The sequence below is a fragment of the Vespa velutina genome, chromosome 11 (assembly GCF_912470025.1).
Source record: "Vespa velutina chromosome 11, iVesVel2.1, whole genome shotgun sequence".
Classification (NCBI taxonomy): Eukaryota; Metazoa; Arthropoda; class Insecta; order Hymenoptera; family Vespidae; genus Vespa; species Vespa velutina.
The window spans coordinates 4,239,027-4,260,366 of NC_062198.1; the positions used below are offsets into that span (position 1 = coordinate 4,239,027).

The 21,340-nt window shown below is 35.4% G+C and overlaps 1 protein-coding gene across 4 annotated transcripts in view; it reads left to right on the forward strand.

Annotated features, from left to right (window-relative positions):
* The window catches only part of LOC124953045 (calponin homology domain-containing protein DDB_G0272472-like), a 70,116-nt gene that overhangs the window by 20,463 nt on the left and 28,313 nt on the right, over positions 1 to 21,340 (forward strand). For all 4 annotated transcript variants that reach the window (XR_007102103.1, XR_007102104.1, XR_007102105.1 and 1 more), the window contains exons 2-3: positions 10,555 to 10,867; positions 14,481 to 14,713. Coding sequence is in view for 1 of the 4 variants with exons in the window: in XM_047503873.1 (XP_047359829.1) it covers positions 10,555 to 10,867; positions 14,481 to 14,713 (546 nt within the window). In the remaining 3 variants the exon portion in view is untranslated. The remainder of the gene's footprint in view (positions 1 to 10,554; positions 10,868 to 14,480; positions 14,714 to 21,340) is intronic.

The window sequence follows — 21,340 nt, forward strand, 5'->3', positions numbered from 1 at the left end:
TTATTATCGACGTACAAATAGCTCGTAGAAATTGAAAGTATTGTATGTTATTATCGTCATAGGAAACGGACAAGTAGTTAAAGCGCGAGGTCGACAGACGTCGAATAGACAATGAGACGTACGAGCGAAACGTACCCGTGAGCGTTGAGATAAAAATAGTTGACCCGCTTCAAAATGCGCGCCGCCACGTTTGAAAGTCTTCGCTTCGAACGGACGTGGCCCGTGCGACCATAAGTACTTAGGTAAAGTGGATAATAGACGGCACTTGAAGATGTTACTACTAATGTGTACACAAAAAAGAAATTTTTTTTTTAAATATCAACTATGGTATAACTCATAAAACAGGGTGTACGCATGGCATGGTTGATAATAATCAGATCTATTACAAGCATTCAACGTCTTCGTAATGTAAGTGTGGTAGCGTCTTCTCGCATGTCGATTCATTGAATATTTAATATATTGTCGCTTGAGAGAACAAAACCAGTTCGCCTTGCCTATCCCTTTTCATTATCTCATTTCTTTCGACTATACCCGTTATAATTTTAATTAAAAATAACTCGAAGTAAATTGATTCTAAAAGTGTCAAATCATTTCAATGTTGCAATTAAACTTTTTATATCAAATTACACAAATATGATATCGCATCGAGAATAGAAATGGAATAAAATTAACCGGGACCATCATAATATTTTATTTATTCGAATTAATCAAACCACCAGCTTATTTTTTGGGTTAACGTGTGTTTCGTTAAATTCCATCGACGTACAATTAGCGATTATTGTATTGAGCGATAATTCTTCAAGCTTTACAACACTCGTTCATCGTTCTCACACGTTCCTCCATCCGCGGCGTTCTAACGCGACCTATCTGCGACATTAAGCGAGAGGAATATCCACATTACGTAAGTAACATTAACGACTGGTACTAGATTTGATCGCAGTGTACGGTAATGAATACTCTACCATTTTATTGAATAAATATTGCTACGAAAAATCTTGTTTAACGTGATGCAAGGAAACAACTGAATTTGAAATTATGTAAATTATTAAAACGAAATATTCAATAGTAACCATTTGATATTATCATATGTCTAACGAAGTAGCCATTAACTTGAAAGTGCTTTACGTTGTTTACAATATTATAGAAGAAATATTGCGACGCAAGTATATAAAGTATATACAAACTAATATTATGATGGGGTTTCCACTACGTTGCTCTTTTGCACAATCCAACGATGATAAATGTACGTAATTTACTAAAATATATGTATTAATAAAATTCTTTAGAACGTTCCTTGAACGTTCCTACGACGAAATACTGCGACAGACTGAATTGTTTCCGAACATTCAAGGTAACTCGACTCGTTTGTTATTGTTTACAAGCTCGTAAGTCAAATTTCAAAGTCGGAATCGATAAAAGCATGAGTTTACAATTACTGTTATTGACGATAGATATCTTACACTTGATCGCTCCATCTCAGGATGAATGAACCGTCCCTATTTGGCTTGAGAAACAAGTTCTTTCAATGAAAACCGCCTTATATGAACGTATGGGTATTTCTCTTTCTCTCTCTTTCTCTCTCTCTCTCTCTCTCTCTCTCTTTTCCTCTCTTTCTCTTTTCTTCTTCTCGTGTCCTCTCTCTGGACTCTCCTTTACGAGCAAAGACATTCCTCAAGAAGATACTACAACAAAAATACAACGTACTATTCCTCGCTTCCATTCAATTCTATCATCGTGATCTCTTTAAGAGAAGTTACGATATGTATCCATCTCTCTCTTTCTCTCTCTCTCTCTCTCTCTCTCTCTATTTATCTCCTTTTCTTCCTACCTATCTCTCGAAAGTAAAACGATCCAGCTGTATCCACGCTCGAAAGATTACAGCATATCCGAGAAATGTGGCATACACGTAACGCACGTTTCGTGTCTATGCCGATAAATTATTAGAATCACGTGTAATACGTAATCAAGATGTAATTAATATCGTCGAGATGTTTTTTTTTTATATATATATATATATACATATATCTCTTTTACAGCAAAGGATATAGTCCTATTACGAATGGACGATTTTCCAAGCGAGTCGACGAATGTCCTTCGATGCATTCGATGAAAACGTGTTCTCCTAGAGGAACGCTATTAACCAATACGCGAGAGACACATCGATACGTCATTGAGATTGTTAAGCTACGGTTCAGTGGCTTTCGTCGAGTAAGTCTCGCCGTTCTAGATATGTAATGCACAGATCGGTTCGTTGTTCTATTAGTTCAATTGTCATCCCGGGATAAAGGGTAAACCATATGAAAACTTTAAAGCTGACTGCACATTGAATTAAATATTTTATCTTCAAGAATAGATATTTTGTTTGTGATTATCTAAGAAGAATTACTTTATGGTGTCTAGTGTATAGCCGACATTAACGAGACGAATCGATAGAACGAAAGATACGATTAATTTCAAAGGTACTCGGAAGAACTAGGATATCTGTCTAAGGATGATTAATTCTGCGATGAAAGATCGAGAAGAGAAAGACAAGTTTTATGGGTTAAGTGTCACTTGTTCCTACGAGCTTTCCTGACCTGTGACTCTTGATGACCAGATGTTCTTCCATTTGTTCCAGCTTGGAATTTTTGTCAAATGTCAATAGAAACTTATCGCCTTGGCAATGTTAATCTACAAAAGCGATCTCTTTATCGATTGACTCTTGCTATATTGTGACTTTTACATTGTACGATGACAAATGCATTCTGACAATAGCGATAGTATTAAATGAGACTTTAGTATTAAAATGAGAGAAATGAGTCTGTGATAAGCAGAAAATAAAAGACAATGCGATAACGATTGAGAACACGTTGTCAAACAATTGGGAACGATACACATATTCGTTATATTAGAAATTAACGATATATACGACGTTTCATTATGCTTTCTTTTTCATCGTCATTTAAAAATCAAAAGTAGACGTTACATCGATGAGGAACAAAGAGATTCGTGCTTTATCGTCAAGGAAGAAACTATTTCGATGACAAATTTATCGTCGTCTTCGTTGTCGTCGTCGTCGTCGTCGTCGTCGTCGTCGTCGTCGTCGTCGTCGTAGTTGAGGATAAATCAATTTTTCTTAACATTTGTTTACGTAGAAGACTTTCTAAAGGAGTGTCGAAGCTAGCACGATTCAAAGCGCGTACTGTAAGGCGTGAATAAAAGATGATGTCATCGATAGGCATTGCACCTTATCCTTATTAACGGTCAACCACCGGCACGTAACAGCAAAAGAACTTTTGGATGATCTCATTGGTCGAAGGAAGGCGGACGTACGATGTCAAAGTGCACGCGACAGGATACATTCTTATAAACCCTTTCACTCGATACATTCGAACGTTTATTAACTCAGAACATGTCCATTCCAATTCTTTTTGCTCTCAGTCGTGTCGACGTTCGCGAGTCCAATATCGAGTCTCTCTGATTGAAAAGCAATACATTCGATATTAATCTCTCTATTGAAAATGTTACTCCGTCGTTATTCATAAATTTTCAACTTCTAATCAAATTCCAATTATTTTCTATCGCGGAAAGGATTGTTGACGGCTACGACCATCCTATCGCGACTCGTTTCGTCTTGGAATGCAGGCCGAGGGAGACATCCTTGCATACGAACTGCCTTTTCAACACGTGACCTACGACCTTTCGCACAAGATCTGAATATCCCTCGAGGAACGTCGCTTTAGAAAGCTATTTGCCGAGTCTTCCGCGTTCAAGCTGCGACACTTTCTTACATAAAACGATATATTTTTCTAGTAAAAATTTTTTTTCTATTAATGTAACAATAATAAATTTCTTATTCTACGAGGGTATTTAACATTTTCTTTTTTTATCTTGCCTTATTACCTTAATATGTATTAGTACGAAAAATTAGATTTCACTTGTGCAAATGTCATTTTATCTGTAAACTGATGTTCGTCGTAGCCTACTTACAGTATCGATACAAATGACTAATTAAGCAACACTGCGATTAGCAACTATTTTTGCAAAACAACTAAGTAGATATATCGTTTAGCCTTGTACAATTTTTTTCCTTTTCCGAAGGACATATATATATATATATATTTTTTTTTTCTTTGCTTGAAATTAACAAAACGAAGTACCGATTAAATGCGATCATACTGATTGATCGAGTCTATTTCGTTGAGAACGAACGACAACTCTGTTTGTCGTGAATCGATTAATCGATCCAGTCGGAGACAGCCGGGCGTCGTCGACGGGAAGAATCATCGAATGAATCATTGAAAGTGGCTGCATTTCATTGGTCACGTAGCATACTAAGATATTCTTGCGGTCTCCTTTCAGACCACACATGAAAGAGAGAAGGTTACGGCGGTAGGTACGATTCGACGTCAATTCATCGATCTCGATGCGCACTACATCGCGATTAGATCGATGTCGCAACCGTTAAAACGATATGTATCTTTTATCTTCTCTATTCAAAGATTTTTTTCCTCCTTTCTTTTTCGTTGTTTTTTTTTTCTTTTTTTTTTTTTTTTTTTTTCAAGGAAAGTTCACGTGACTCGCCTGTCACTTAAAATTTATTTAGATATATCTCAGTCCTCCGTTCAAATCTAATACAACGTATATAAATACAGATACCTATATGATTATAAAAAGAAAATCAATTGAAAAGTTGTCATAAGGCAATTCGTTCGATTAGATAAATCTAAGGGAACGAATGAAAAACTTTTCTTTCATTGAATGAATTCGATTCCAAACACGACCTGAATCAATCGACGTCGTTGATATCGCAGTTTACACACTTCGAAGTACATAGGTTTATCTTCGTAAGAGAGTGAAATAATCGCAAAAGAAAAAAAAGTATCGACGATATTTCGTTGTATCGAAGGTTCCTTCTAAACGTTGTAAAACTCGATGTTATATCTATGCGAGGAATAAAGTATCCACAAGAGCGAGGAAATAATAAGCATTTCATAAAATTTAACGCAACTAAACAACGGCTCGGTCACAAAAGTAACGTTTAAAACCATCCACGTACTTAATAAAATCTCATCGTCCTCATAATGGCCGCTCGATGACCAGTCCGAATAGAATTCGACGACGAATCGAGTGTGTAATGCGAATGTGAATGTTTTATTAATGTATATTGAATGTCTCTGCATTCTTTTACATGTTGATCATCTCCTAATTTCTCTTCTAATCAAAAGAAATCGAAGAAATATATTTAGAAATCTTTTTAATACGTAAAGGATTAATATTAAAAAAGTAGGAACATTGAAGAGACCAACACGATTTTTCAATTCTTCGGAATTCATTATTGAATGAACAATTGATGCTCATAATACCGATTGTATTAATACAAACGAGGCCTTTCTTTCGAATTTGAGTTCTCTCGATATATGCCAGCCGTCGGAAACAGCACATATTTCTCTAAGAACGAAAGAGTCCGCGCTCGCTTTCATCTTGAAATTCGCTTTTGGAGACCGGCCAATTTTCACGATAAAAAGTATTTTATTTTCAGAGATGACCTCGATAAAAATAATCTCATAATATTCGTGAGAGCCATCGATGAAGGCATTCGTCATGTAATACAGAAATCTTCTATCGATTGATTTAAGCTTATAGTTAGAAAAAAAAAAAAGAGAAAAAAAAAAAAGAGAAAAAAAAATACTTTGATAAAATTTCAATGAAATTTCTAATATTCAATAAAAATAGGATATAAAAGTCGTCGAAAATTTTGCTCAAAATATCGATTAAAATTTCAGGTAAAAGTCGTCGTTGTCGTTTTCAAAATTAGAAAAAACGACATTTCCTTTCAAAGAAGACACGAGTAATGTACATAAATCTAATCTTTGGCCGAGCTAGCATTTCCGCTCGGTAGAATCGCATATCCGTTAACCATCGAAGCAAGGCAAACGTCCGAAGAGTCCGAAGAGTGCAAGCCGTCAGTGGGAATTAGAACGTTAATAAATATCCCTATCTTCGCCAAGCGATAAGAACGTGCACGCGGATGGAATTCATGACAAATGTGTCGATAGAAACGGCAAAGACGCTGCTGGGCTTTAACGGCTTCTTGTTGCAAAAAAAAGTTTTGCAATATCACCAAGCACAATTAAATGAACGATAAATCTCTTCTTTATCCTTGGAATTCATGAGTAGCTTTCGAATTTTTTTTTTGATTTTCCTTCTTGCTCCTGCTTTCTCTCTCTCTCTCTCTCTCTCTCTCTCTCTCTCTCTTTCTCTTTTTCTCTATTTATTCTTTTTGATTAAAAGGAGACTCTCGTCGATTAGCACGGCTCCTAACGTCGTTTATACGAAGAAAAATACATGTTCGGTGTAACGTTTCTCAGAATCACCATCAAACCCATTACCAATGATGATCGTGGCCAGCTTTACGGCTTTCCATCTCTAATGGCGGCGGGTCTTGGTGATAGCAGACAGCCTGGCAGCAAAGCAGCCCTCCTCCTTCTCGGAACTCCAACGTGCTTGGCATTTCGTATGGAGATCACAAACGACGACCTCAACGAATACACCTCCGCCACGTTTCGCATTCTTTTCCGTCCGTCCATCTGTCTCTCCTCGTTCGAGTAAGACGTGCCGCTCTCTCTCTCTCTCTCTCTCTCTCTCTCTCTCTCTCTCTCTCTCTCTTTCTCTCTCTCTCTTTCTCTCCTTCTCTCTCTCTTTCTGTCTTTCTATCTCTAAGAAAGATGCCAAGAATTTCACGTTACACTTCGCCGAGCTCGAAGGGCGGATACTCTCGAGTGAGTCGTCACGTTTCGTGCACCTTCTCGAACTAATCGAGTAACAACTTCCGTGGAATTCAGTAGTAAAGCATTAGAAAATTTTTCCGATCCATAAAAACTTGTGAATTCTATAAATCTCTTTAAAAATTTCAACAACCTCCTAACGTTATTCGTGTCAGGACTTCGATTTCGATCACAAAAGCACATGCAAATATATGTATATATCTATATAAATATATATATATATATATATATATCGCTGAAATGCTCTTGGATTTCATCGCGTTGAAATGGATTTGAGAATGAGTTGGCCTTTCTCAATGTTTCTATTATTCAACCTCAACGGTTCTTAAAGCATTGCGATTATCACTAAACAAGTCGAACACGTCAAGGAAAGGAAACTGATCGATCTTCGACATCGTGGGTGGTCCAAGTATCGATTCTTTTCTCCTATGTATTATTTTTGAATGCGGTCGACTCGCTCCGGGCATTTCCTCTTCATTGTTTTCTTCTCAAGAATTTTTATTCATATTCATATTCAATCGGTTACACACCTTCGAGCTATCTTCCCTTTCTGACGAAAACGGACAGAGACGAGAATTAAGAAAAGAAAAGAAAAAAAAAAAGAAAAAAAAAGAAGAAAAAAAGAAAGAAAAAAAGAAAAAGAAAAAAGAAAAGATATACGAAAGAAAAATCTATACACGTCCATCTATCGGAATTACCGAAGCACTCGAGAGAATGCAAATTCTTGTAGGCTCCTCGAAAACCGCCGCCCCCCTCCCTCCGGCGTGGTAACAGCGAAGTGGACCACCTTGCCACTTTTCTTTTGGGTGGTCCCACTAGCCGAGTCCAATGTTTAATAACAGGAGGTGTTGTACAGCATACTCGATAATGCTTTTTAACAGCCGACGTATAGCCTTCGAGAGGGCATCTTGGAATATTTTACTCGGCTAGATTGTAATTCGGTCTTTACACCTCCAAAGATTCTTTCTTTGGAGTTCAAGAAAGATCTTGAACTTTACTTTTTCGCAACAGGAATAAGGAGGATTCATTCCTCGAACCTTACTCGAGGTCGATCTTTTATCACCGCTTACCATCTGTCGTAGTTGCTGAACGAAAAGCAAACTCGCATCATGCTAATGTAAGTTTTATTGGCCAGTTTGCGGTCTCGCCACTTAACCGGCTTCTTCCTTACCTTGAAACGAAGGCTCCTTAATTTTGCGAAGTCCTATAGCTAAAAGAAAAAAAAAACGAATAATCTATATCGATCGTGTCTAGTTTGAGTCCTAGTTTAGAAACTTTCTCGTCTAATACGACAAGCAACAAAATACAACGTGCTCCGGTAGTTACTGTAATTAAAGCGGAATGCTGTTTTTAATATGTCTCTGAAAGATAATATACGAAATTACATATAGATTTGCATGCGTCTATCTAAGAAAATCAGGTCTTTCCACGTCGTAAAACAACGATAGGCTTAGACCACGTTAGATTGAAAGTATTAACTAATCGGATTTTGCGAAGATAGTAAAACGAATAGACTCGTTTCAAGCACATTCTTGATAATTTTTCTTGTTATATTTATTCTTTTCTTTTTTTTTCCTTTTTTTTTGTTTTTTTTTTTTTTTTTTTTTTTTTTTTTTTTTTTTTTGGAAGAAGATCCTTTGGACTTTCTCGTGTACTTCTCGTGCTATCGAAATCACGAGATCTCTGGCGAGTTATAGAATAAAGATGAGACAAATCGTGTCTGCATGATCGAGAGCAAAGAGTAGTCCATTTCAGTCGTGCTTCGCATGTTGTTAACTTTCCCTTATCGGTCTATTCGCTTTCAACCAGCTAGAATTTCAGGAACGAGCTGCGATAAATTGCACGACGACAAGATATGCATTTCGCGTAAACGATTTTATTCCCTCGTTTTAAATGAGAAAAAGTCAATCACATTAAAGAGGAAAGTTATTTTCTTTTTTCTTTTCTTTTCTTTTCTTTTCTTTTCTTTTCTTTTTATTCGGTAAGATAATCGAGAAGACCTCCGCGCGTGGAAAGCGCGTGTGGTCAATTACAATATCCAATTTTATCTATTTTATTCTTATTCTTATCTACGCTTTAAGTTTGTGTCTCCGTTCTTCTTTTTGTTACCATATAGCAAACAATATATCACATTGGAGCAATTCCTACGATCTTTTTAATAAGATGAAAGACAATATATGAAAGACATCGAAATTTGATCGTAAATTTTTCGTAATTACACGAAATGGAGAAAAGAAATTGCGCGCGAATAGTTACCTGTGATATATGAAGGTATTGAAAACCTATTGACCTTTGATCCATTGATCATGAAACTCAAACTCCCGTCGTTCCATTAAGACGAAAAATATTTTCCTAGTATATCCCTCGTGTCTTTCGTAAAATTTATGCTTACTGTGTCGAATCAATAATGAGAAAGATCGTGAAACTCAGTGGAGAAAGATCTAAAACGATCTAACGACCGTATTGTTTCTTATGTCTCTAAGAAACGTTACCTTTTACAAAAATATTTCTTTGTTCATCGTATACGTAATGTAAAATATCCATGTAAAAAAGAAAAAAATTTCTTATCGTAATTATAATTCTAAATTTTATTGCCAGACGTAGGCGGCAAACAAAATCATATCACAAAATGAGATTCATAGGAACCGTAAGATCGTTTTAAAACCTTGCCTTCTTGACCTTTCGCCGAGTCTGATTTCATCTGAATCATTAACGATAGCAGAGTTAAATATGCCCGTGTATATCCAACTCATAAAAATTTATTACTTCCAATACATTTTCATCTATCTCACAATCATATGACATGTTTCTTCTCAAACATATTATTTTTAAAAAATATAAAGAAACAAGTAATCACGTATCTTTCATATAATTTCAAAAAATAAACAAGCATCGAATTTCGCCAGTTCAACGTATCTTATCTTTGCTTATATCACGGTAATCTTCCTTAATACTGATTAAACAAAACTCAAGTAATATCAACGTAGTTTTCAATAATGAAGAGATAACGCGAAGTTCTTAGAAACTCGAAACCACAAAAGTCATCGTACGAATTATCGACATACGGATAGAATATATTAAAATAAATTCAAAGTGCGAGCGTAGATTCGAGGAAAATTGTTTCTCTTACCAAAGAAAGATAGAGTGAGAGAAGCGTTTACGTTCGTCGGGATTGTTTCTATTAAGCGGCGAGACATCAAAGACAACACCAGATGTTACGTCGTACTACATGGATCAAGTAGGTCCATGCCCTCTTTGAGAGTAGATGCACGATCGCAAGGTACACCGTGCGAGCGAGATGCAAATTGGCTTATTAGCTTTATCTTTGGTAGAAAATCTCTTGTAGCTGTGCGCGAGCTTCGGAAGAATCTGGCCACCCGTGATCGAGAAAAGATTTATTTAACGAGCCTTGAAGAAAGTCCGATGATATTTTGCATATATATATGTATATATACATATATACATATATATATATATATATAAAAGAAAAGAAAAGGAAAAGGAAAGTTCAATAATTACTTTTGAAATTAAACGAATAATTAAATGATTGAATCCTTTCTCAAACTAATTATAGTATCATGAACGATGAACGATATTTTTTGTACATTCGTTCCAGTTCGATCGACTATTAGAAAGTTTTTAGAAAATCTATTTCCTGTAATCGAACAACGAATTTCGAAATGGCATCGAAAAATGTCAAAGTTCTTGTCATTATCAATGTTATCTTCGCAAAATCATTTCTATTCGGTTTCTTTAATCAAATACGATGCTATGTCTTTTTCGACAGGATTACAACGACAATGAAACCACGAACGATCAGAAGAGCACGAGTACGACGACGACTACTACGAGCACCACTACTACCAGCACCACTACCACAACAACGACCACACCTAAGCCTACGCTTACTCAGCACTTCGACTACAGAGATTCAAGAGCTTACGACAGTGGTACCAGCACCCAATACAACGGCTACCAAGCGAAAAACGACTACCCGCCTATGTCAGCTCACAGCGTTCACAAGTGGCAGTCCCTGGGCACTCGAGAGAGCGTTAAAGAGACCAGAAGCAACATGCAGCAATATAACAAAAACGGCAAGAGTACGTCTCGTCAGTTTTTTTCTTATATCGCGTATATCTTTGAGATCGCTCTCTTTGCTAAAAGGATCCCTTTGAGCTCGATATGATATGCAGGGTTTATAAATGAGTTTTTTTAAAAGGACAAAATTGTATGATGTCAAAGAGAATACAATGTCATCCTCTATAATCGAAAATAGTTGAATTCACTATGCACTTTTCGATAATACGAACTAGCATTAATAGAAAAAGAAACAAAAAAAAAAAAAAAAAAAGAAAGAAAGAAAAAACATTTAATTATTATCATGCAGGGAGAGTTTGAAAAATGTGATACGATAGCGCAATCACGTCCAAGGCGTTCCGTAATCGATTTATGTAGATTACAGTAACAGCATCTTCCCCAATTAACTTTGAGACCCTACCCGAAGGTCCGTTGTTAATCGATATTCAAAGACAACGTAGGTGGCCCTACTCGATCAAACGTTGCATTATTTTTCGTATTTAGATGAAAAGTGATTATTAATACGATACTTAAAATTCACTCGATGATCGATTTGCATCATGTCGAAAATTAATTTCTTTGAAAATTTTAGTTTAGAAATAATCTAAAGAAATATCAATCGTTGACAGACTCGACAATAGGCGTGTTAACGATGCGCATTCTGAAAGGAAAGAAAAAAAAGACAAAAAAAAAAAAAAAGAAAAAAATAAATAACTTCTAGCTACCAAGAGACTTCTTGCTAGATTTCATCTCTCATTTATTAAAATGTCGACACATATGTATTCAGAAAATCTTTAAACGCGACGCGTGTTCTCGCTGACGCCTCTATTTATTCAAGAAACGTTGGTATCTTGCTCGACGTAATTACAAGATCGATCAGGATGTATCATCGTGATCTCATATAATTTCAAAACGTGCCAACTATTGTCAGAAATATCATTTAACTTTAACAAAAACTATATTCAATTGTAGCTGTGAATTATAAGCGATTTAAATTCCTAATGACGAAGTATTAAATACGATCAAAATTCATATCTAATCGTTTATATTACATTAAAATTTTCTATTTCAAGAGACAATTCGATTGAAAATAAGAAGAAAGTAAAGAAAGAGGATGCCGAGCATTAAAATGCAAACTGATTGCAAAGTTGCAGCAATTCTCCATACTTTTTTGAATTCTCCTCCTGTTGTCCCATACACGATAGGCGTTACGTACATACCATGCAACGTTTACGAACAACGAAAGTTCGCCGCACGTGCGGCTCAACCTTCGTTTTCACGGCGTCGAGCGTTAAAGAGAACTTTTTATTCCTTCGATAGAACGATAGGTCGAGTTTGCTCGGTAAAAGCATGGAGACCGTTCGCTTCGTTCCTCGACGATCACGACTAGCTAGCTCGTTTTCTTCTCGTGATTTTCATTTTATCTTCGTCGTTCGAAAAATCGAATATTCCGTATGATCGAAAAAAAAAAAAAAAATTAAAACGTTTGGAAAAAATAAAAATACATTTGTTACGATCTTTGATTAAGAATGGCCTGAATTTTTCCTTTTTTCTTTTTCTTTCTTTTCTTTTTTTTTCTTTTTCTTTTTTTTGATTCAACGATCAAGATCATAAATAGAGACAGATAGTAAGACAAAAGGAAAAATCAAATGATCTATCCGAAAGAATAACAGGTGATCGAATCTAAACTTCTTTTCACTCGGCATAATACATTCAGGAATATGTTTGAATACGGGATGTACAAAGCGAGAGAGCGATTCTTCAGAATTCCTGACGGTCGTGCCTCTATTGTGAACGCTCGCAGATAGAATCTCGGTGTCAGTGCGGACCGTGCCGAGTGGAAGCAACGCCTACGCTCGGAATTAGCATACCCGTAGATCGGCGGTGAAGATTAAACGACTAGGAAAATATATATATATATATATATATATATATATATATATATATATCGATGAAGGAATCGTTTCCAAAACTCTTATGAAAATCATTTCGTTTCTCTTGTCAAAAAGTACTTCCCTCTCTTTTATCCTTTTTACGAACGAACAAAATCATTAAGAAAAGGTTAATATTATTTATTGTTAAAATGAAGAATGCGTTAACGATACTTTAAGTACTGTGTTCCATTAGGCTACGTTACATTTTCCTCGTACAAATCACCATGTAATTACACGCAAAATCGGAAGATCATTTTCCTTTTTAATAATAGTCACGAATGATATTAGAATTCTACTCGTTAAAATATTTCAATTTCGACACAGTTCGCGTGTCAAACCTTTTTGTTCATACAAAATGATCAATTCTTGCTATTACATGAGAGAATAAACTCTAACTCGTAAAATGATCAAAGAACGAATCCGTTTCGATTTTGCTTCGCTCTCTTCGGAATCTTTCGTTTCTCTCTTTCTTTCTCTTTCTCTTTCTCTCTTTCTCCGGTACTCCGTTACGGCCAATAAACTAATCCGCGAGTAATGCCGACTGACAAACGACGATTTAATGCCAACTTGCGGACGTAAAAGCAGTGTGGAACGCGAGAGTAAAGACGACGACGATCGGTGGTAATAATTTTCGATTAGAAACGACGCGATCCTGCCCTCGTCTGCAATATTTATAAAGCGGCTCTTCGTCTTCGTCTTTATCATCCTATTCGCGAACTTGGCCCTATTAACCTCTCATCTTGAATTCGCAATACTATCCACGTAATGTTCGATATTACTAATATAGACGTTTGATACACGTTAACATTTCTTTCATGAATACGTTTCATAATAATCTTTGAAATAAGCCTTTTTTATTTTAAAACATTAAAATTTATTTTCTAATAGATTCAACGAGTAATTACTCGTTTTACTTTAAATGTAAAAGCAATAAAAGAGAATTTTTTTTTAACTCTATCTTTGTATCAACGAACATGACTCATAATTACTTCATCTCTGGGAACGCGAGTTTGATGTAATCTTTGCCCTTTGTCGCGTCGAATTAATTCATTCTAACATTCTTTGACATTATTCGCCTAGAGAATCAGTAAGAGCGAGGATATATATGTATATATGTGTATACCATTGAATCGTTCAAGTATATCCTGAGTAATAACAAAGTAGCGACGCCCTTTGATCTTCTCTCTCACGAGGAAACGACCATAGAAACTCAAACTATGTAATTTTCCCTCATAGAGTTGGAGAAGTCTTAAGCGACATCCATCGTAGTTTTTCGATCGACGAGGACATTTCTTCCGTGATCAAGGCGAACCTCTCGATACAACTGACGTCGGCATAATTATCGATAGTATGCGGAATGCGTAGAAAGCGATTAGGTATTTTTCCCTTGAATCAATAGAAAGCTTTCGTGACCGATATCTTTCGATCTTAAAAAAAATATTGCAACAAGTATGTATCGATGTGTGTGTGTGTGTGTGTGTGTGTGTATCTGTGATAAAATACTTTTTCTTTAGTAATGAACGCATGAAGTTTTTAAATACATAATGGAGTAGTCATCGTCAATAAGGATAAATCAACTAGGAACAAAAATCAAATAGGAATAAATCAGATCGTTTTATTGATTTCCTTTGAAAACTATCGTCTCTCTTTCACGATTATCTTTTAATTTTACAAGGATAATACAATTTTGCATAATTTTCAGCTGCACAGATCAAGGATGCTCTACAATACGCGATAAAAGTATCTAAAGAAGGTAGCTGTCAGTGGCCACGTCCAAGAGTTATTCCGGTTCGCGATGTCTATCCGAGTCCATCGACCACCTACATTCCACACTGCGCCATCTTGCACAGGTGCTCGGACGATACCGGATGTTGCAGATCGGAAGCACTCACCTGTGTGCCTAAGCACTCTCATCGTGTTGAACTATCTTTTTACGTGAGTCGATAACATCCTCTTATTTTTTATTAGTTTAATATAAGCAATTTTTATTATCCTATGCTTCATCAAATCTTTTTTTCTTTTCTCTTTTTCTTCCCTCTCTTTTTTTTTCCTTTTTTTTATTTTTTTTTTTTTTTGTTTTTTAATGCACAAGAAAAGAGAAAATGATACCCTGCTTCCTGTATTGAAATTCAAATTGTATCAATTAATGAGACCGCGAGGTACAAGGTACGTGATTATTAATTATCGCATATTTCATTCATCTACCGCGTTATTAAACAAAATTAATAACGGAGTCATGTGGAGCAAGCCGATTAAACGGTAATCGTAGAGCTACTAGGCAAAGGCTTCATTATGCGAAAGATAAATCGCAAAGAGAAAGAGCCTTATACGATGTATCTACTTATGTACATCGTATTGAGAAACGATCTTTAAATCGCCCGAAGCAAAGTTTCAATCGAAGAACTCTATCCATCGTAAGAGAAAGTATCGTCGATCAGGCAAAATGCATTGTGGAAAATTTATTAGCCAAGAATCAGGGAAGAAGTCACGCTGTAAGTCATTCTGATTTACAGGATAGATATCGTTGATTATCTTTTAGTTGAAAACATCTATATGCCACTCTTTTACGTTAAATGGAATATTAAGACGAAACTCAGCTCGTTAATTTTATGAATAAATTCTAAAGATTGATTACAAATTGACACGAATCTTTTCTAATTCAAACGAATTTTTCTCGTTTGATTTAACAGTTATTTGTAGGCATTAGAACGGCATTAGAAAATTGATAAAAATTAATCCTATCTAATTGTAATGCAAATTGGTTTTATCTAAAATTGTTTAAATGACACGCAACTTCTTTGATGGTGGTCCATCGTGTAATCATAAATAAAGATATACGATCCAACGATATGAAACTTTCAAACGCTTTATCATTCTAATTCTTAGTACTCTTGAATCTTCGTTTTCCAAGTCGTTTAATCAATGATTAGACAGCCAACTATACTCCTCAGATAAATTCGTAAATAAATTCTCTTTGCAACTCGATACTTTAAGTCATTACTTTATCACACGATTACAGACGCTCAGATCAATTTCCATTGCATTATATCTGGTAATCGATTCTTAAATGAGGCTATCTAATTTAATATTCGTTGCAATATCAGCGCTATAGTATATTTCTCTGATAAACGTAATCTCTTCGTTCTCCTAAGATTAGTTGAATAATGAACCTGTCGAATAAATTGATATTTAAATCGTGTGAAATAATTCGATATTTTGTCAAAGAATATATTAAACATAGAATTTGTCTTGATTGATAATAAAATCATGAAATTTTCGAATAAATCAGATTCTTCAAACTACTCTCAAAAAAACATAGTTTCGATCGTCTAATTTCCAATGTATAGTTAACCTAACAGTACACTGAAATTATTATCGAGAAGGTTAAAACGATGAGGAAATTAATTTTCCTATCTTTCAAAGATCGATCTATATGTATTACTTGCGATGGTGATTATACGATTAACGGGGATCACGGCCTAAGAAAATTAATCGCCAGTGATCGTGCTAATCATCTCAGTCTGGAACGCGTGTAAAATCGAAAGTACGAAAGCGATCGAACGAGAGATTTCAACGCGTGACCTGCCAAGCAGCTTTGTACTATGAACTATACGCTACTCTCCCTTTCAATTATTACTTTTTACTACTTTTTCTTCTTTCCGGCAATTGATCGAATAGATCTATTCGACATCTTAATTGTACTTGCCTTGTATTTGTAGAAATTATTTTTCGATAAAGATACTACGAGCGTATGACGTAATTGACGTAACTTATTATAACTCGAAATTATAGATTCCTCGCTGAGATGAAATTATTATCCGCATGAAATGGTGCTACGGAAAAATGATCATCACGATAAACAATTCTTGGTATCGACGATAACATCCATCGTTATCTTTAATCGTAAAATAAAAAAATGTTATAAATTAAATATTAAAATATCAGACTGAAGAGATAATTAATGCTTTCACATTCGATACGTTGCTGGTGATTAGAAAAAAAAAAACGAAAAGTTTTAAGATAAAATATTGAAAAGTGACATGAACAAAAATGAATCAATTACGATTTAACCGATTTCTATCTTTCAATAATAATAAACGCTTAAAAGACAAAAGGAGTAAAATATTGAGGCTTTGGTGGAACGGAAAGCTCGCTTTACGATCGCCAATTAGTTCTATTTTCGAACACGAGATCTTAAAACAATGGCCGTACGAAATCAAAGGATAGAAAGACGAGGTGAAAGCAAGAGCAAAGTCATCTTTCATGTTGGCGGTTATCGATCATCTGACCAACGTTAAAAAACTTAATGACTTAACCGGCCCAAGCTAATTTGCTCCTCGTAAAAATAAAACAGCTAAAAAATCATTGCAAGATCATCGTAAAATGGTTAAATTTAGGCGTGTGGGCGATCATGAATCGTCATGGTTATTACATCAATTAAATCTCATACCGTATCGTCGACTTTTTGATTAACAGTTCTTCATTAGCATAGGTGCATTAACATAGGAGAAAGTCGACGAAGGAAGAAGGAAAAACGTAATCGTACATCATTTCCTTTTTGGAAGGTGTGACCAATAAATTGTGTATAAAAAAAAAAAAAAAAAAAAAATTGTACATTTTAATTTTACGATTAAATTCGATCGTAAAATTTCTCCGATTATAATAGAAAGATTATTTTTCGAGATAATTAATTTTTTGCTATATATAATATTCTACTAATAATGAAAAAAGCAAATCGATTAACAACAAGATAGATAGCCGAACGATCTATTAACTTTATTAATCTATTAATGATTTACATTTGTTTCACCAAGCAATTATGATTTCCAATAAGTATAAATATATTTTAATATAAACATGCATAAAGATCTCTTTAAAATCACTCGTTAAAACGTAGCTTGTGCTATTAACGATTGCCCGATGTTAAAAGGGACAAAAATCATCGCGTTATAAATCGCAATAAGCGCATGCCTAATTGCCGATAGGGTGGGTACAATAACATCGGTAGTATAATTTGCATTTTACTGTAATTACCGTACACGACATTAGCATAAGTTCGTAGTCGAGTCTTTTCGGATTCAAATATGCTGATGCATACAAATACGAAAATAATTGTAATGAAGTAGACTCGAGAAAACGAATATCAGTTTTCACGAAAAAAAAAAAAAAAAAAAAAAAGAAAACGAAAACAAAAAAAAAAGAAAAGAGAAAAAAAGAGAAAACAGAGAAAAAACAAAAATGAAAATTTGTAAAATTATATTCTTAGGAATGAAAATCTATTATGAATCACGATCTACGAATCACTGCAAAATCGATCGAAAGATGGACCTCCGATAGTAGGTGTGGCAATATATAAATTTGCACATAAAATATATCAACCATCCAAGTTTTTACACTTTTACTTGCTGCTCGAGATACGATCGGTCTAACGTCGTAAATGTAAAAGTCAGCAGTAGTTTAATGCTCTTCCTTGTAAACCACCGAGCCGCATTCAAAGATACGTGCGCGGGAGTTTTTAAACGTCTCGCTCGAGCACGCACGTCAATCGACACTTTGAGACGTTCGATTCATCGGTCTTAGATGAAATAACCCTGGTACAAAACATGCTGTTTGTTCTTGGCGTGAAGACGCCATTTGTTGGCACTCCAAGCTCGCCGACGAAAAAAAAAAGAAAAAAAAAAAAAGAAAAAAAAGAAGAAAAAAAAAGAAAGACGTTACTATAAACAGGAAAAAAGAGAAAGAAAAAGAGTAAGATTGAAAGAAAGGGAGAAAAAGAAAAGAGTACGGTAGGGGCTGTCAGGAATTTAACGTTCGACGTATGCTATCGTAAAGTTCCTTTCACACCGGATGGCCGTCGTGAGTCTTTCGACGTACAGTGACTCACAGTTGGAATCGGTCACATGGTATCACTTAAAATATACGAAACGTTGCCGGTACACTTTCTTATACGTTATTTTTTATTATTTTCTTTTTTTTTTTTGTTTGTTTGTTTTTGTTTTTTTTTTTTTTTTTTCAATCAAATTAATGAACAAGATCACGATTGAGAATATAAGATCCTTTTAATTGATAATGAAAATTTTTCGGTCAGTTTGTCTTCGAGCATAAAGATACGGCAAGCTCGAATCTGAAATTATTTTTGGTCGCCCTTACGCAGAGTTGAACGAACCGATATTACGGATATATATCTAACGTACGAGGGTACATACGTATATGCGCGTGCAAACGGATACGGTAATGCAGCGTGTGAAAATGAATGAATGTGATGAAAAAAAGAAGAAAAGAAAAGAAAAAAAAGGAATGGGATTCAAAGTATTAGAGATACGTTAGATCGTATTAAAGTTTACTTCGCTATGCTCGATAGGTATCATAAAACGTCTTTGGAAAAATTTGTTAACACTTTTCATCGCGATGAAGGCAGGTGGTAAAGAAAAATGTTTCGAATTCTTCCTGATCGTAGAAAGGCATTAATTAGATGCAAAGCGGAAGGCGTGTACTTTCCATGCGATATTCTTTATCTCGACAAAGATCGCACGATATCTCCGTTTCTCTTCGATACACCCACGTGCAAATGGTCGACCAATCAAGAGTACTGATTGTGATAAATGTACGGATACGGGATTGCTGGGGGTCACTGGTGTTACTACAAGAGAGAAGGCGATAAATTTAATAGGATATGTTGTACTTTTCAATGCTCCATACCGATAAAACGAAATCCAATGGCGATTTCTAGTTACATCACAAATTCACTGAGTACACGTATATACATGATCGCCATAAATTTCTTAATGATCCTTATCTCTTTGTAGCGTGCAAATCGAAATTTTCGTGACTAATGAACGAAATGTGAAAATCGGATATCCGTAACGTCATTAAGATCGGCCCGATCCTTTAAAGAACGCACAAACTGATTTTCTTCTTTCACTTTTGCTCGCGACGAGACGAAACGCTCCAATTCCTGTCCGCAATTATCGTGTTCCACCATCTGTCCATGATAATATATAAACAAAAAGAGAGAGAGAGAGAGAGAGAGAGAGAGAGAGAGAAAGAAAAGGAACAATCCGAGAAACAACCTACTCGTCATCCTTGTTCTCCTCTCATACGAATAAGTTTATTATTCGAGTTTCGAGTTAGTCAGTCCATAGAGTTCGGACACCACACTTGGCTAGGTATCAAATTTGAACGCGTGCAGCCTTTTGGTGACCGTGTACAAGACACCAATGAGCTACAAAGATCTCACATTAGCTAGGCGAGAGATCGACAAAGAGAGTCTCTCCTCAAAAGAGAGAGAGAGAGAGAGAGAGAGAAAGAGAGAAAAGGAGAAAGAGAGAGGAGAATGATGCATTTCGTTCCTCACGACGCGCAGCACGAACGTCGAGTTATATAAATACCGGTGGCTTGGCTTCCGCGATACCGAAATACGCTGATTTATAGTGTTCCTCGTTGGCTATATCGCAAATCGCCCTCGCAGATACAGTAACTGGGTTAACGTTAGACGATCGTTAAAGCCTTTTCCAGAAACCCGTAAACTTTCAATAGATATTCCGAGGAGAGACTCCGTTTCGATAACTTGAAATGATTATTCGAGAATGAGCATGTTGTTACTGTTTGAGAATCGAAGTGAAATTTAAGTTTACCAGTTCGTTCCAGACTAACGTGATCGCGAACTAAGTCATAAATAATCAACTTTTTTATTTTTTTATTCTATTCTTATCGACGTTTAATCGAACTATGCCGATGGCAGCGTTAACAGATGTTAGCTACTCTAATCTGACGTTTATGGCAAAATGAAAAATCTACTTCCGGGATACCGAAATACGATGATGCATGGGATCACCCAGATTCGTGAAAAGGTCTAATTGAATCTAAAATATACGTAGTTGTATTACCAGAAGATTTTCTTAAACCATTCTAGTTATTCCGTTTATAAATTTTGAAGACTTTCAATCAAAACGATTCATTTACTAATAATTTTTAAAAATCCCATAAGATTTACTCGCACAACAAGGATAGTCATTGATTTAACATATCTACTCCGTCAATGGTCTCGTACTTCAAACGTTTTCGAAAACAAACTTTGTACAGATGGTACGTTTAAATGAAAATGACTGGCGTTCGAACTCTATAAGCGTATACGTAAATAAAAATAGATTAGAAGTATCTCACTAGTAAGTATGTTCTAAACATTTACGTTATCCTCGATTAAAACGATCGTCTGATATGACTACGTTGTGTCTGTGAAAATCATTCCGAACAAACATGTATTACAACGATGAATTGTAAGGATTTTAATTAGAATCGTGTGATACTTCAATTGGAAAATTTCGAAATTCATATAAATTTATTAATATTCATTAATATTTGATAAAAATAAAAGCTACGTTATGTTTGTCGTTTTCCTTTAGACCGAATCACTCCGTTGCTAACTGAAGACAGTATTTTCTCGTAAGACTCAGCCGTCGTGAGCTTGAAAATTCTTTACAAGATGTTTCAAGTTACTATAATCGTACGATCCTTACTCGGTGGCACGTGTAGACTTTTGGTACAATTCCAAGTCAAAGTCAC